This window comes from Neopsephotus bourkii, unplaced genomic scaffold, assembly GCF_033783945.1.
Source record: "Neopsephotus bourkii isolate Nb327-2 ecotype Australia unplaced genomic scaffold, CSIRO-AGI_Nbou_v1 NB_318, whole genome shotgun sequence".
Lineage (NCBI taxonomy): Eukaryota > Metazoa > Chordata > Aves > Psittaciformes > Psittacidae > Neopsephotus > Neopsephotus bourkii.
This window is the reverse complement of record NW_026900826.1, coordinates 6,628,403-6,647,090: the sequence shown is the minus strand read 5'-3', so window position 1 is coordinate 6,647,090 and position 18,688 is coordinate 6,628,403. Positions and strand designations below refer to the sequence as shown.

Genomic DNA, 18,688 nt, shown 5'->3' with positions numbered 1-18,688 from the left:
GTGTTGCTAAGCTACTGCTGCTGCCCAGACAGTTATATACCATTAGGTATTTAATTCATGCAGGCCAATAGTCTGAAGGAAAAAGGAAAAAGAAACAAACAAACAAAAAAAAAACAAAACCCACTCAAAATGCATTTTTGTTCCAGTAAATCTCAAATCTTACCATCTGACTCTTATGAAGTGCCATGTCCGTGAAGCTTCTGTCCACAATCAAACAATATACAGAGAAAAACAGTTAGCTTTTGGTGTTATTTTAAAGTCCACATCATCTTTACTTGCCCTGTTAATTTAGTTTGGTTTCGCTCCGCCATAATGTAACTATCATGTAGACAGGATTTTTAATATTATATCTTCTTTTTTTTTTTCCAAGTTTTGTGGGAATTTTTGGTTTTGCCATATAAATGTCTTGATAAAAAAAAATAAGAGGTTCTGCTTCTTTGACCAAACAGAGGCTATCAAATCATAGAATGGTTTGGGCTGGAAGGGACCTTAAAGATCATCTGGTTCCACGCCCCCGTCATCAGCAGGGGTATCTATCAGCAAATTAGATTAGAGCTTATGAAAAGAGTGTTATTTAGTACGTCATTGTTTAAGAAAAAAAATAATTTTTCGGGTTTCTGGCAGTTTCTATGAGATTATACTAGCAGCCTTTTCCTAATTTCACCACTGATCACACTTGTCATTTGCAGCTTCCAAACCCAAACCTGCATTTCCTCTTTATAAACAGTAACGTTGCTAGCCTGGGTACCACCATCATACTATTAAATAAAGTAAGTGTGCTTAAAATTTGAAGACTGCCAAGTATTTTGCTAACCACAATCAATCTCACTAGTGCTTTTTCTCTGCCTTGATTTCAGTTTTATTTATGACATCATTTTTATGCCCTTAGCAAGTCTGTGTCATTTGAAAGTCAACCTTTTATCTCTGCTGGTGCAGAAGGAAGTGATTCCATTGGCAGAAGACATTTTTGACCTCTAAATAATCCTCTCATCCTTTTTATCATATACTGTAAGCATAAACTTTAAGACTGTGATGTTTGTTGCCTTCATCGTATAATTAAATTAGGATATGACTAAGATCAATTACAAGTTACATGCTTTCTTCATTTGGTTTGGTTTTTCTACCTATAGTGAATGCACCACCAGTTGAGAAAACCATATAGGAAATATATTTAATCATTTTTTACTACCAAACAGTCAATAATTATCACACAGACTTTTCCCCAAACAGCATTTTTAATTAAGGAGCTAAATGATGAAAAAGAGTGATGGAAAATATCATAGGTCTACAGGATGCGATGGAAAGGCTGCAAGTATTTAATTTATTGATAGAAGGGACACTTGGTGGCTGCATTAAAGCATACAGGAGGTTACTGTGAGCTAGGAGCCTGAGCAACCTGACAAAAACATCCATGTACAGCTCCTAGCTTCTCAACACAGGAATTAGAGACCATACTTCCATAGACAGAAAAGTTATTGTCAAGACACTGATACTCTCATCTTGTCAAGAATAAGCATTTTCTGGCTACCACTAAGTTTTTTTATCTGAACAACTAGCCTTCAATTTGTAAGGAAAATAAAATAAAATTAAGATTACCATGAGCAGTCCACTCTTGAAAGCTTAGCTGTCAGCTTACCTTGTTCTGGTTTGTTTCAACATCATGGCCTAGAAATCCCCACTATAAAAATCAACAACAACAACAACAACAACACAAAAAAAAATGAAAACCAATGAAAACAAACAAACAAACAAAAAACCCCCACAGAAAAAACAATCCAGCATAACAAAAAAACCCCAAACAACAAAAAAGGCCAAAATCAACCCAACACAACCACAAGCAAACCAAAAAAAAACCAACCCCACAGTGAAGAATTGTGCCTAAATTCTTTTTTAATTTAAGAGGATTAATTCTATATGTTTGCAATTGCATGGCATTATAAACCCTGAAGCTATACATCTACTAATACTATTATTCTAACCTAAACTTCAGTAATAATATTCCTTCCATTATCTATTAATACATTCCCTAAAGCCTTGCTACATATCTCAGGCTTATTGAAACAGCTATGTTCACTGTCTCTGCAATATGTTACAGGGTTTTTTGAAAGATACGGGCAGGTTAGGCTAGAAAAATTTTAATTCCTCATGCAAAGAAGGGCAAGAACTCATCATTACTATGATTATCACAATTCTCTCAGCATGTTTATACAACCTTGTTATCCAATCAAACAGCATATTTATAGCTTACTAAAAGAACATATCAGTTGTCAGATGCTGAACTACAGCAGGAACAGATAGCACATTTCTTAAGAAAGTACTTTTGGGACTGAAGAGGTGTGAATCCTGTCTGAGAACACACTCTTTGCTTATCCTCATCTTCCCACTCCACAGCCATTTCAAATGGCAGCTGGGGGAACAAGCATTTCTCCAAGATAAGGATAAAAGCATTCTTTAACATACAAACCCACTAATTTTATACTAAAAATACATTTTATTGCCTTGCGCTGAAGCTGACAAAAAGTGCCTACTTCTGAGAAATCCAGTAAACCACATTTCACCCAACTATAACTTTACATTCTAAACAACTTTACATTCTAAATAGCAACATGAGGTGTGTTTTTTCATGTTAGAGTCCCCCCCTTTTCTAATATATAAGCCTACCCTTTCAGCCCATTCCTTGGTAATTTAATTGGTAAAGAATGGAATCCTTTTTTGCAAATCTGTGTTTGTAAAATTATAAAATCATGTAACTTCTTCAGACTGATTTCCTCAAAAAGGAATTTTTTTCTTCATCCAAAGTATCATTGTATGTGTTTATACCATCAAGCCTTTCACTTCCACAAGAGCCTACTGATTAATAAAATCACTATGCATTATTGTTAACCTGCAGGCTCCTTGTGGGCAAATAACAATCGTAATTACAAAGACTGTTGAATTTTCTGCTTTCACAAAACAGAACACTTCACAAAGCATATTATTTTTAAGTATAAGCTTTTTACATCCTATTTACCTTTAGCATTTCAATGTTCTATGGTTTTAGTCAGAACTTTACATCCATCTGCTTTGTTTCATCCTGCCTATAAGGTAGGCTGTAATATAACTCAAACACAGAACCTATCTCTGTTTGCTCTTAAATAATAATGAGGGAAACAATGTATGGTTGAACATCTACTGTCTAATGGATAAGACTACAAGACTCGCTTCTGCAGCAACAGGTGACTTGCTAAATGTTACTTGTATTTTTGCCTGCTTTCATCAGGTGACTCCTTGCATAAAGATTTAACTTGCTGTCCAAATGACTGAAAAAAGGATGCAGTTTCAGTGCTGTATCCTATGATGTTTTACCCAAAATAATTTTGCAAAAATATACTCTTACTATTGTCCCAGTTTACCTTCTTAAACTCTATATAAGAATTACATCTATAACTGCCTAAATTATCTGTCTGAAATACCTGATCCTGAAGCACTTACACTGCATGCAAAGGAAGTAAAAATTTACTGGTTTAACATCTTTGATGTCATACATTTAACATACCGAAAACCACCAGAAGTATTCTTAGACCTTTCTGTATCAGGGAAATCTTGCTTAAAATCTTGCTCTAATTTATAAATGACCTTGTTTCCATAAATTTTGGCTACAGCTCATTACTGCATTTTACTACAGCATTTTATTTGTCATGGATGAAGGGAAGAATTTTCAGAATACCAAAAAATTTAAAAATTGTTCCAGAAACATTCAAGACTGAAAAGTAATGGTGACTCTCACACTGACTCCTCTTCTGCCCATTCTTCTCTGTTTTTTCAAAATACAAACCAGACAATGCAAGAAAATTACTTGTATAGTTTTGGAACCAAAACAGCTGATCCAGACAAAACCTCAAATAGTTTGTCCTGTAACACAAGTTTTAAACTGTCAGGACACAAGAAGGAACTGACAAGCAGGAGGACATCTACAGTTTGTCTAGCGATGAATTATTGTTCTACAAAAAAAAGTGTACAGCTTCAGAGAAAGGTTCAAAGTCAGAAATAGAAAATGGTTTTGCTTCCTTCTACCTTTCTTCTAATCACTTCATATTCACAAACCAATGAAGGATACAACTGAACATTTCAGACAATCCTCATCCAGAACTGACAAGTATTGTTACCGGGGTAACTTTTCCTAATAGCTGGTTTGATATTCAGGCTTTCTGACATTTGATTCACAGTAAGTTAGGTTAAGGAAGATAAGCACATGGTCTGTATTAAAGAAGATGACTACATGGTCTCTGGCGGACAGCAAAATGCCATTCTGATGTTGGTTATACTTATTATATGTAAGAACCTTTTATTGTCTGTACTATCATTATTGCTTTTACAATAATGGTTCACTTTCACTCAAAGGGCAAATGTTATGTACCAACAGACATTAGTCTGTCAAATCACACTGCAAGTTTTTTAAAAGCTCAAAGGAAAAGCTGCATTGACTACTTATACTATGCTAGGTAAGAAGACATTTACTGAATAAACATGAACTTCAGAAGCAGATACTAATGTTTTACTGTAATGATATTTCACAGGCTCGTGAAAAAGTACAGTCTGATGGTGAAGCTTAATTTCAAATCTGTGATCTGATTTCATGAGGGAGGAAGGGAAATTTTAAGGGGAGGAAAGGAAGTATTTCTTAAAAGGCTTTCTAAATTATGTAGGCCCAAGAACAATGCTTGCTACACAAGCATAAATAGGGCAAGAGATACATCTTTCAAGAACTCTTCAAAAAGGCTACAGTCTCCCTTTCCACCAGAACAAGCCTGAAGAACTGAGTATATGAAGGATATAAGCCTATGTATTAAATCTGACTCCTACCTACCATAGCAACATTACTGATGTCCTTCTGAAAGGACAGCCGTTGCTGATACAATTCCTACTCCCATGCATAAAACACAACATGGAAGAATTGTTACCATTTTGCCCATTCTGTACAATGTTACCCAGGAAAAAAGCACACCTGCCACCTCATCTCTCCTGTCATCCAGTCTTGCCCTCACTATTCTCTCTCTGCACCATGCAACCAGTTTCGTGGTAAATGCATCAGAGGTATCATGTGATTCAGCTGTAAGAGATTCCTACAGGTGATAATACGGACTCAAGGGCATGAGCTTGTTATTTTACATGGCTTGGTTTTTTTCTTTCTTCCTTCCCCCCTCCCTCCCTTCTTTTTTGTGCCTTGTTTTGTTCTGGCTGTAATATGTTACCTTAAGTATGAAAATTATTTATACCACTTAGGTGTATTTAAATAAACCCCATTCCTTTAGCCAACTTTTTTCAAGTATCTCTTATAATCCAGACTCTGAGAAAAACTCTTTTTTTGATGGCCCCTTTTGCTCTTCAGTTGTAATGAAAATGTATTTCACATGACATTCTGTTTAAAACTACTGCAAACCACCAAACCAAATATTCAAATCATATACAACTTAAATTAACGTTTCAGGAAGCAACTATAAAGGCAGAAAGGAGTGCAAAGGTATCCATTTGGTTCAAGAGAGAGGTCAATCAATACACTTCTTGATTATTACCATTTGCAATAGATACAATAAACTTTCAAAAGCAAAACATGCACTTTTCAGCTGCAAATGTGTGTAAGCCATCAAGAGAACTACTCTTCATTTGGAGATCCCATGCTTTTATTAGGAGTTTTCCAAACATATTTTTTACTTTAAGATCATGAACAACAAAACTGAATGCATAAGTGGTCTCTTCCCACCCAGGAAAATTTCCATTTAAGGGCTAAAATGTAAAGAGTCAAGACAGTAGCTTGATAGTCTGGATCACCTGGGACATGTAAAACAGATTGAGCTCCTTTCACACCAAAACAAACACAGGACTCAAGCCTTTGCCTCCTTCACCCCTCATGACCCATGAACACTACACTTATTGCTGTACAGAAATGCTGCCACATTTCTTTTTTTTTTAGTCTGATTTTCACCACACTTCAAAAGATTTTGGATTTAGTCTCTGGAAAGATAAAATTTGTCTGAACCACAGCTACTTTTAACACACAACACAAACCCACCTTCTACCAATATTATTTTCAAAGTAACATTCCAGTCAGTACGCTAGCCACATGCTCACAGCGCTATTCTAAGGAGTGTGTCTTAGAAAGTTCTTGATGATTCTTTACAGAGTCAGAAATTGAAAACCTCCCTTTTTGGCACCATTGATCAACAAATGCTGTCACTGCTAGAATAAAAGAATACTGTTTGGTACAATCACTATAATACATAGTAGTAAGATAATTACTTGTGTTTCTGATTAATAAATTAAATTGTCCATTGGCTCCTTACTTTGAAACTTTCAATGTTTTTTTGTTGTTGGTTTTGGGGTTTTTTTAGCTAAAAAGAGTAGTCTTACTTTCTGTATCATGCCAAAAATCTTTCACGAATCTTAATAGCTGCATTCACAAGTTCCACCTAGATGAAAACAAGCTTCCTCTCTGAAAAGTGAATGTGACATTAAAGCTACATATTTATTATCTCTCAGTGCCTCTAGATTAAATGTGTTCTGTTTAAAAACACCTCTTTTCATCTCTCCTGGCACTGAAGGCTTATCTAAAATCTTCAGATTAAGCCATGCTCTTTTCTGGTACCACCAGCGGCAAAAACAATCTCGTTAAGTATATTATACCCATCACATGAAAATAATTCTGCTGAGATGGACTCTTTATATGTGACAGGAGTAACAAAACTGTATCGTTACCAATGAGGACATTATTTGCTTGTTCTGGAGAACATGAATTATGATGATGGCATCTAGCAAGGAAGAAAGTTCATATTCAAAATGAAAAACAAGCTAGCAAAGTTAGCAGCTCCTACTTCATAAATTAGACACAAAGATTTCAACTTATAATGATATTTCAACAATCCATGTTTAAATCAAGCTGTTGCAAACATCAGAAATACAAAAGTTAACATTCAGTTTATCTCCTCCAAGCAAAAAAACCTTATTTTTCATAGTACTTACATTTTCTCATTTTTATCTGGATACCATACCAGCAAGTCTGTGCTTATTAGAATATTGTAAATTATTCCCTTTTTATCACAATCTATCTAAAAAAAAAAAAAGTCTCACCTTAAGTGATGCAGCAGTAATTCAGAGTATTTACTGCAACTTAGCTTGAAAGTACTCAAACTACTTGAGATACTCAAAAGTAACACACACAGAGCACTGACATTTGGTACTCAGAACTGGCTATTTCACTCTGCTGACCTGCATCAGATTACTTACATCAACGTAACCAGTATGGGGTAAAATTCTGCCTAGTGAAAAGAACTACTGGGAAAATGTTATTCTGTCTGCAATGGAGCTGCCCAACAGTCCTAAAATACAAACCAAAAAAGCTTTTAGAGGGTGCTGAGCAAAGAGAGTATCATAGCAGGAGATTTTCTCCTCACCTCCTAAAATAGACAGTGCTATAAAGCTTATATATATACATAATTCTAAAGCAAGTCAGTCACCCATACATTGGGCTGTTCTGCCCCTAATCTCTGAGGAGTTCATATTCTCTGCACAGTAGAGGAGTTTTCAGATTGGCCTTACAGTTTCTGAAGAGTAAATGGAACAGGAGCAAATCTACTGGCAAAAGAATTGATTCTTAAGAGGGCATTCACACCATATACATATTCGATGGATGACTACTTGAGATGGGCTCTAGTCTGGTCCCTTAATACCCAGCAGTCAGATTTAATTTTCCATGCTTTTAAAGCACATCTTTTAGTTTCATTTCATCCCCCATGAATCAAGTTTGTGTGCTATGAGAATGCTCCACGAATGCATGAAAGTATTTTTTTCTCTTCCTAATATGAAGCTATAAAAAGTAAGATAAAGCAAAATGCTTTCATTTATGGGATGATACTTAAATAAGCTTTGAATTCTTTAAAGTTTTATGGAAATTATGCTGCTTTGTTCTCTAAATAAGCTCTCACTGGTACAGTCAATTGATTTGATTTCAAAAAAGAAAATGAGAAATCAGAAGCTTTCCTTGCATTTGATTAGAGAAATTTCTGTGAGGAACGCAATATGCAGCCTGGGTTGATTCTTGCTGGGGTTTTTTTAAGCAGCTAGAATGTTACAAGTGTTGGGAAATTATTTTCAGAAACATTTAAATGACACTTAGCAAATTTTTGCAGCCTTCATGTACGTCGACAGGGTGGTTGGTGTCAAAAAAAAAAAAAACAAAACCTAAAAAAATGCCAATACAAGATCACTCTTTTTTAGGAACTGCATTTCTAATGAGTAAAATTACAGTGTATCACTCACGCACGCACACACACACAAAAAGGTTCAGAATTGCTACCTGACCATAAATCAATTCAGTTAAAAGTAGTCTGAAGTCAATATTGATGCCTGATTTTGACATTAAGAGAGAAATGATACTTCCATTATTTTTCTCTCATGTCACTTAACTTGCCTTTAGTTACTTATTTAATTGCACCTTCCAGAAGGAGATTAAAAATGTTCACTCTTCCACAGAAATATTCTTCAGCTGTGAGCAATGGATATACCCAGGTTTTTCTTTAACTCACCAAATACCTCAAAAGGCTTTTAGAAAAGGCCATGTAAGCAACTAACTTAGCCTCAAAAAGTTATTTAGGGCTCACCATACTTGAACACTGCTCTATTTTTACCTTATTTCTTGAGACTTAGCCCTAAGGAGATTAGGAGGAAAGCACGGTTATTCTTTGCCCCAGTAGGTCATGTACAGGGTAGGATTTTTTCAAAAAGTAAACTCTTAATTAGGAAGCAACATATACCTGCTTCATGCTCCTAACATGGGATAATAAAGCCTTCTAGTCAACAGTCTTGCAATACTCTCCCTGTGCCTTCTACCGAGTCACACCACAGGCTGGAATCATAGCTTTCTTCTTCATAATGAGCAAGTAATGTTCATGAAATCTAATTGGAAAACATACTCTTTTATAGGGCATATTGCACATAAGGCATCCACAATGAGAAAAACAGTGTATCTTAGAGCGTGCTGGTAACATGCTCCCAAAAATCACGTTTCACGAAGATTACAGGAGGTGGGGAAAACAAGAGTTATTGAAAAAATGGTGCTCACTGGAATACACACTCAGTTGTGTACATTCCTGCTTGGTCTGTCATGATAAGAAACCAAGTGCGCTCAATCTGTGTTCAGTAGCACATTGATAAGTAATCAGCCAGATTCTTAATTTAAAATTTGCACCTCATCACAATGAATACTTACGTATTAGCCTGCAGAAGTTCAAACTCAAAAAGAATAGCTATTACAGTACCAAGGCTAATAGTAGAAACTGAAGTCTCTTAGATTACAAAAAACAAATCCTCGTGAAATCAAGAAAAATACCTAAATAATTAGCCCAAATTACTCTTGCAGTGCAAATAACAAAAAAAATAAGAGCATATTAAACAGTTATTTTTTAAAATTATAACATATTTGCCACATGACCAGGACTGAATAACCCAAATAATTTATCTAATAGTTCTCATTTCTAACAAGCACTTTTAAAACTGAGAATTTTCCATTCCACTAAATGACCTGAAAAGACATACCTGAGACCAATAACACGTTAAATTAAATGGAGCAAATCTTCACCAATAATGCAGTTTGCTACTACTGCCTTCAGAAATGTCTCATTAATTGTCGCTGTGAATTCCCAGGTCACTGCTTATTAGAAAAATGTTGATGAGCCCCCCTTGCACGAATGCATCCATGTGTGTACCCGTACACACCTGCAAACACTAATAATCAGCATCGAGTGAGGCCACCTGAGTAAACAGTAACTTTTTTTTTTTATTATGCTAACAGGAAACAATGGAAAGTCAACAAGAGAAACACAAAGGAGTGAGGAGCACCCAGATTTGGGCATTTTCGTTCAGAACAAACGAGCTCTTCCCTCAGGTATCCAGTCCTAGGGGACCAACAGCATCTCCTAAGGGGCTCATCTCAGTCTCTCTCATGCCAGGCCTTTTAGGTACCCCAAAGCCACAGGCCTTTCCAGCCCTCCTGGTGCACTCGCATTCACCTCAGCAGAGGAGTCTTCCATGTTGTGTACCTTAAAACCTGTTCCTGCCGTACTCATCTTACTTTATTACCCCCTTCAGCACGACATACCTCATGTCAGAATTCCCATCCAAGCACGATCTCACACTAAGTCCTTGAGAAACTGCCGTATCTTAGGGTGAAGTCTGAGGCAGCATCTAAATCTGAACCCATACACAAAATGCCAGGGGCAGCAGCAGCAGCAGCAACCAGGGAAACTGGTAACAACCACCGAGTCAACGCCAAAGGTTATTTGTTATCCCAACTTTGATCCGACGCTGGTAATAAAATACCAAATCGCTCTGCCTAACGCTTCCAGAGGCAACGCAGTGCGGTCACACAGCTGCCGGGCTCACAGACCGGCCGGCGCGGAGGAACCGCAGCGCACACGGCATATACGAACGCGCACCTCTTACCTGACGGCCTTGCAGCCGGGTGGCCCCGCGCCCACACGCCGAGGAGCGGGGAAGCCGCCTCGCGCTCCGGCCCCGCACCTCTAGACCGCCCAGGTGACGAGGAACGAGGCCCGCAAGCGCTGTTGCCCGTGTCCCACCTGCAGCTGCGGACTCGCAGCCCTGAGGCGCTGCTGGCAGCACCGCGTCGCGGCTGCCCTCCACACAGCCCCCCCGTTCCCTCGCGCCCCCTGACTCACCGAGAAGCCGGCCCAGAAGGGGCAGGAGTGGCGGACGCGGGCCGAGGTGGTGAGCGCCAGGGCGGCGAAGCTGACAGCCACGATGAGGCAGCCGAGCACCATCTGCGTGACCCCCAAGGCCAGCATGGCCCGCGAGCGGGCGCGGTGCTCGCGCAAGCGAGACAAGCTGCGGGACAGCGCGGTGGGGCTGAGGGAACGCGCCCCGCCGGGGGGCCGCACAGCCCCGCCGCCGCCCACCGGCATCCTCCGCCGGGCCCCTCACGGCGCGGCCGGGCGGCACCGCCTCCTCCTGCCCCCCGCGCCCGGCGGGGAGGGCGCTGCAGGGCGGCGGGCAGCCGCGGCGCATGGAGGACGGTCTGCCCTGCCGCCCGGGGCGACGTGTGCGGCCCCGGCCGGAGGGCACCGCAGGGCGGGAGAAGGGCAGCCGCCACCGTCGCCTCTCACCGCTGCGGGCGCGGGAGGGAGGGGGGTAAGGCTGCAGGGCTACGGCGCTCAGCGCGCGGGCGCGGCTCGCCCTCAGCCGCCGGCGGGGGCGGCCCCGGCCCGGCGCCGGAGCTGGGCGCACGCACGGGGAGAGCTGAAGCCCCGCACTCGGCTCCGCTGCGGCTCCAGTCTCTGCCGCGCAGGGGTGTCAGAGAGGCGGGAAGGGGAAGGGTTGTTTACGACCAATGGCGGGCAGAAGCGGCAGCAGGAGGAGCAGCGGCCACCGGCCCTGTGAGGGGAGCGTCGTGTGCGAAGAGAGGGGCCCAGCCCGGCAGCTCCCGGGGCGAGTTGTGCTGGGCGGGAGAAAGCGGCAGGGCCCGTCTGCCCGCACCGAGGGGAAAGCCACCCGCACCGGGGCTTGATGCGGCGGGGACACCAGGTGTGTTCGTCAGTGCTGTACAAATGGCACAGGTCTTAGCGTCATTCTAACTTTATTTTACTCCCTCCTTCCCCCACAGCGAACCACAACCAAGCCTTAGCAGAAGTATCAAAGCTACCCGAACAAGCCTCTGCCCTGCTGCTGCTCATGGTAACAGTGGCCAACACAGTCAGGTAACCCTCAACACCTGAAGCACATTTCACAGCCAGTTTTCTGCAGAAGGGAAATGACACTGGTAACCTATCGCCTGCAGACACCTAGGCCTACATATAATAGGGAGAATCCTAAATCAGAGCATTGTCTCATTATACAAGCAGTATAGTTTTGGCAGTGGAACTATTCAGGGGGTTAATGCATTTGTAGTGCCATGCTTGGCTATAACAGTGTATTTTTTTTATACAGGAATTGGTATGTGTAGTCTACGTACCTGTAATAGTGCAATATTCTCACAAAAGATAAATCCCAACAGCACCTGTAAACCAAGCTTAAATTTTCATTCATGAGGTCCTATCTTTTTTCTTTCAAGAACTCCTTTTTTGCCTAAAAGATTTTTTTCTAGGGAGGTGGTAGTGAGGAATTGTGCCCTGACAGGAAAGTGTCAGAAAAGCCCCCAAACAAACAAGAAAAGGCAGCTTGCCATTTTTAACTTAAATAGCTGGCTGTTCCGCAAGAGGTTAGAATAGCAGACAACAGTGCTGTCACCCCAACATGGCTAAAATACCGCTCCAGCACATGTCCAAGTAATATTTTAAACAGATTCAAAAAGCACATGACAAAACTACACTGAGGAGACAGCTGTTTTGCTGAAAGTTTTTAGTCTTAATTCAGAATAGTACTAAATTAATACTACATGTAGTCAAAAGGAGAGTCAGTTTACAATGTCTTAGTTCCTCAGACTAGGCATGAACAGAATGGGAGCCAGTCAAAAACCAGCACCACACACCCCTGGCCCACTACTCCATCTCAGCTGATACTCCTGAATTCATTGCTGGCACATCCCATCAGAAAGCCCAGGTGGAACAGCTAGAGGAAGGCAGGTGGGCATATATGGTCATAGATCACACTGAATTTTTGTTCATACCAGTTCAAACAAAATATCTTCCATGTTTTGTGGTTTTTTTTTTTTTTGTTTTTTTTAAATCCAACATTGCTGTCTGCTATCCAACTTTGGAAACACTACTCCAAAAGATACCTTTCAGAGTCAAGGAAGAGTCTGTGTTACAATATTCTGCCAGAGTGAAGGGAGATAGCAAAAGGAAACAAAACCCAGAACCAAACTGAACCTCTACAGTCCTCATGATTAAGCAGCTCATTCCCCAACCGGCCAGAAATGCTTAAGGTTATTCAACAGCAGGACAATTAGAGGTTTAAATGTGTTTATTCTTCATAAAGTTTCTAGCTAGGTGGTCTCATTCAGGAGTAAAATGATCCTAAGACTTAAGAGAAGTTAGGACATACTATACTGGGGTGTTAATTTACACCCCACTAACTCCCTTTGCTGATACTATTATATGCATTAAGTATAAAGCAATTTACTTTCATTTCCAAGGACTTTCTAACTGGCACATAAAACCCATATTTGCAAGCAGTCCAGAGGAGGATCTGGCACTGCAAATCCACACGCTCATTAGGTGGCTTGTCAACCTGACATGGGTAAGCTGCCAGGTAATCAATGTGTACATTGCTTCCAATACAACAAAATAAGGTTAACAAAAATAAATAAATTTTGGCTTCCAGGAGGAATCCGCAAGAGTTGACATCACATCTCTTTTACTCCCAATTATCCAGATCATTCAGGTGTAAATTGATGTTGCTTAGGATCTGAATTAGTTCTGGATACACTTAGCTCGCTCTGTAGTCTCTGGGTTGCTGGATTTGGTTGAGAATGAACTGAGAGCAATTTGGGGAGTATTACTATCCCTAACTTTAAATGAAATTATTTTGCTGAATAGATTTTTAAAAATACTTTCATTGGTATTTCTCAATGCTGTATCATTGAGTGTACTTCAAAGTGGGATGCAGTACTGAAGTTTCTGCTGGAACTGTACTAATGAAAGCTTTCGAGTGGCCAGGTTTATATTTGAGCACTATAATACACATTTTCAACAAATAATTTGATCATTTCCTAAAGACAGCCAGAAGAGCACTATATATAGGACCTTACTATTAGCCTATTAAAAAACATCTAAACTCCAAAGCCAACATGATAATGATCCCACTTCTATGGCAATTGCCTCATTACTGTCAGTTTTTACTAGCTCCCAACCAGTTCATAAAGCTGCTTCATGCTTCATACTAGAAACTGTACTGGTAGATTATTCTACCCCACTTTCAAGTTTAGTGAATTTCATACATCTTTGTCCCTGTACTGAAAACAGCTTGTTAGGCACTACAGCTTACACAACCTACACCATTTTTACAGAAGTAATGAAATTGGTTTATGGGTACAAACATCTAAATAGGAAGTCTGTATCACTGGCACATATCACATAGCAAAAAATTCTCACTAACTTTTAAGCATAGAATCATAGAACCAGCTCAGTTGGAAAACTTCTTTAAGATCAAGTCCAACTGTTGGCCTAGAACTCCCAAGTCCACCACTAAACCATGTTACTAAGGGATTCACCTACATGGTTTTTGAACGCTTGCAGGGATGGTGATTCCACCACTGCCCTGGGCAGCCTGTTCTGATACCTGACCGCCCTTTCAGGGAAGAAATTTTTCCTAATATCCCGTCTAAAGCTCCCCTGGTGCAGCTTGAGGCGGTTACCTCTTGTACAATCACTTGTTCCTTGGGAGAAGAGACCAGCCACCTCCTGTCTCCATCTGCCTGTCAGGTGTTTGCAGAGAATGGTAACCACCACCACCCTCCCCCAGCCTTCTCCAGACTAAACAACCCTAGTTTCCACAGCTGTTCCTCATCAGACTTAGAACAATATTCAACAACATGCAGCATATAAAAACTCATATAACATTCACCATATAACAACATTCTAATTCATATGCAACAGAAGCTGGCATTCCAGTGAATTAAAAGTTAAGTTTGCATTTCTTTCCACTCAGCAGTCCATCTTCCTTAAATTAATCTTCTGAAAAGTTGTGCAGGAAGAAAAAAAGAGGGCAAGACAGCAAATAATAATGACTGCTTTACCTATCTTCAACTTTTAATTGTAATCACATCTTGCAGGAAGTACCCTGCTTTACCAGCTTTATAATTTGAAAATAAAAAAAAATAAATCCTGCTAGCAGATACTAAAATGTGTCAAAGACAACGCATGCCACTGCCCACCAGAATAAGCCAGGATTGTAGGGTTAAGCCTGTAGACTTGTTTAACCCTTATAGTGGCACTGCTGTTGTCAGTGTTATTTGCTTTCTGATGACTCAGCATTTTTCTTTAAAACAGAACAACTGTCTCTAATAGACCTTTATTTTACAAAGTAAATACCCCCCCTTATACTAATAAAAGCATCCGTTGCATTTTTACAAATTTTCACTTTGCAAATCATATGTACAGTGTCACTACCAGTTCCATCTTTTGCAGCACTTTTTTTGTGGAAGTGAATGACGGAAGAATTCACAAACCACCCTGATTCTGTGTACAAAAATGCATGAATAAAAATAGTAAGAGAATATAAAATATAAAAAATACAAAAAGAAGCTCAGCAGAAGTTGAATAAGCTCTGTCTGTGCTTAAAACACAAGTGACTATTTCCAAAAGTTTTTTTAAAGGCTGTATTAAAATCAAGAGCATCTACCTCACAGTCATGAAGAGCCCTGTAATAAACCAATGCCCAGACAAAGTGTTTCCAAGAGGTAACAGAAATAAAGAGAACTGTCACATCTGCATCTGCAGGCTGCAGAATGCTGCCTTTGGTGGGGTGATCGTGCAACACAGGAACAATTCTCTCACTTGTCTGTTTAGGGACTTGGTATTATATGTGGATTCCTGAGCGTACCATCTTGTACCTATGTATTGGTCTGTTACCCTAACCAGGCAGTAGAAGACCGGAAGAAGACAATAAAGGGAAGTAACTGCCATTACTTTATACCCATTGTTATTGTTTTGTTTTCTCACAGCTTTATACAGAGGATTATCAAAGTTGATTTTACAAAAATAGCATCCTTTAGCAACATAATTTGAGCATATATAAAACCATAGGATTTATTTCAATATGTAAGACAAAGGGGTTTTAAACTGGAAAGCTTTGCAGATAAAAATGAAAGAAACCTCTATTTCCAAGCTTCAAGCTGAAAATAGTCTGGGTCTCTTCTTCAGAAATACATACCTTGGAATTACTTCCTCTGTGTGATTGGCTGCCCTGATGAATGTCCTGGAGTGCTAAAGACAGCACTGAAATCAAGATAATTGCCCTGCATTTTACTACTGCTTAAAAGTTGAAATTGTGTACGTGTCCTGAATCTGAATAGCAGATTGCCCTGTGGCTTTTACAAAAGGCAACCTAGAAGTCAGATTTATTTTCCTTCTTAAGTGAGAGAGATTCCCAGGTCCCCATCCCTGGCCCGGCAGAAAATGTAATCATTGTGCAAAAATAAAAAGAAATTACGTAACATTAAGTACCACCTGGTATTTTCTTTTCAAGCATTAGTAGAAGTTGGCAAAACTATTTTTCAGTTGGGAGTTTGGTCTAAGAAATTAAAACATGGAAAAATACATATCCAATAGTACAAGGGGTAATGGGTTAAAACTTAAACGGGAAGTTTAGATTGGCTATAAGGAGGAAATTCTTTCCTGTTAGGGTAGTGAGGCACTGGAATAGGTTGCCCAGGGAGGCTGTGAATGCTCCATCCCTGCCAGTGTTCAAGGCCAGGCTGGACGAGGCCTTGGGTGACATGGTTTAGTGTGATGTGTCCCTGCCCATGGCAGGGGTTTGGAACTTGATGCTTAAGGTTCTTTCCAACCCTAACTATTCTATGATTCTATAATATCATACATGAAACTTTGCACAGAAGTTTGGTGCATTAAACTATACCACTTTTCTTCTATAAAATTTCAAAATGTGCAGCACCTCGGTATATAAAGAACTGGCAGCAGTGATCCGATTGCTTACCTCATCCCATTGCCAAGAGTAAAACAAATGGCAGAAGTATCTGCTTCATACTGTCTTTTAAAATAATTGGATTTCACAGTGCCGGAGTCTATTTATTGGATTATTTTCTACGGTAAGAAATTAAGTCCCAAATAAAGCGACCACTTTCAATAGTGCACAATGTCAGTATTTCATTAAAAATTACATCTGGATTTTAGTCACTTAGCTAAAGAATTATTTTAAGCACCAGCAAATAGGTTTTTATCCTTCACTGGAAAAATTATTTTTTATGTAACAGAAGTCAAACACTTGGCCGAGAAAAACAGCTCAGAAATTCTTATTAATTTAAAAAATAAAACTGGCAAGGCACTGTTTTTTTTATTAAGTGGTAAGTGATTTAAATTGTAGAATCCCCGAAGTATCTTGCTGAGATTGTGGATTTTCTTGTAAAGGACACAGAAGCAGAAATTAATCCTCTGGTGGGTATTTACCTGTTCTTCTTAAACACATACACAATACTGAAAAGAAAGGGGAATAACACATTTCCAATTGCTACAAGGTAAAAACCATAAAAACATTAGGGAAAACTTTCCAGGTCTGGTCTTTATTGTTTTCTCCTTTCATAAAAGCTTTTCTGTTAAGAGTCATCAGAACTATTCAGTAAGGGGACCTGGCAAAAAATAAAGCAGCGATAACTCTGGTACTTAATTCCCAAATTAACCAAAAAGTATAGTACAAAAATATAAAGACAAGAAATACGCCCTTATTTACCTGGGTAGATACACTTCCTACAAAGTAGCTTATTAAATACACACAGTCTTTCCACTTGTTATCTGTAGATGAGTAAAAGCTTTAAACGCAGGGCAAAAGGATCATTCTTGGAGAATCAGCAATTAATGTCTGGTGCCTGAGACATTCCAGTTTCATTCAGCCGCATACCATGGATAATCTAAATAAGTTAAAGGCCAGGCAAGCTCCTTGGGCCAGTTTAGTTAAAGCCCACGCTCAATGAACACAGCTTTTTCTAGTTTGGATAGTTGAAGTAATCAGAAAGACAGTTCAGCACAGAAACACAGGTGAGCTGGAGTTACAGATTATTAAAATGACTTTGGTTCTTAGCTGAAATGATAATTCATATGGGACACCTGGTTTACACCCACCTGTATAAATCTAAACATTCAAATTCATCAGAAGTCATAGTTTAGTACTTTATGCAATGACTGACCATACATGATTAGACACATACACTACAGCAGTTTTGCCAGGTGTAAAAAGGTTAAACCCTTTGCTAACATGCAAAACCAAAACCAACCAACCAAACAAACAAACCCCCAAACCAATGCCTGAAGAAGGAACTGGGGAAAGTTGCACAGTTCTGTCGCATTTGTGGAAAACCTCCATGTGTAAGCTGGAACAGCCCTCAGGCAACCTTGAATTTCCCCAGCTGGTAATTACTGGCAAATCACTCGTTCACTTTGGCAACAATCTAAGAGTTAGACTGTAATACAGACTCTTAAATACTATCACAGATCTGTTTGCCACAAGTCTTCCTCCTTAAGACAGGGCTTTGACTTTGATTTCTAAGACAGACCAACTTGCTTTACAGAATTATCCACCTACCCTCATCTAACGCAGCTGCCATGTACTTGCAGTTTTGAAATGTATCTGTCTTAAACTCCTCCACCTTTGGAGATTAAAAGCAATCTTCTCATGACACCCAAGTCCCTGCCACTTTGTCCCCTGGCTCCAGAGAGAGAGTCGGCAGGACTACACTGGAAGCAGAAGCCTGCAGATACTTGTATACTATTTTAATTCATTCCCTCTTCCCCAGTCTGGCATTTTCCAGCAGCACAGATGTATCTCCACTGACATTTACATTTTCACCTTCCTTTCCTTTTTGCTTGCCTAGCCTGCATGATTCTCTGCCTTTCTCTAATCTTCTGACATACCTCTAGTCTTCTAACATTCGTTAATGTGATTTGTCTTTACAGTTACAGCAATCTATTCAACCAACACAGACAATACAGGGGATAATTAACAGGTTAGCAAAAGAAAATAATCAGCAATT

General features: G+C 39.7%; 1 protein-coding gene across 2 annotated transcripts in view; it reads right to left on the bottom strand.

Annotated features, from left to right (window-relative positions):
* Positions 1-11,036, bottom strand: part of ENTREP2 (endosomal transmembrane epsin interactor 2) — a 103,527-nt gene extending 92,491 nt beyond the window's left edge. For both annotated transcript variants that reach the window (XM_061347551.1, XM_061347552.1), the window contains exon 1: positions 10,710-11,036. In XM_061347551.1, coding sequence (XP_061203535.1) covers positions 10,710-10,952 — 243 coding nt within the window. In that variant the 5' untranslated portion in view covers positions 10,953-11,036. The remainder of the gene's footprint in view (positions 1-10,709) is intronic.
* Between the last annotated feature and the right edge of the window lie 7,652 nt (positions 11,037-18,688).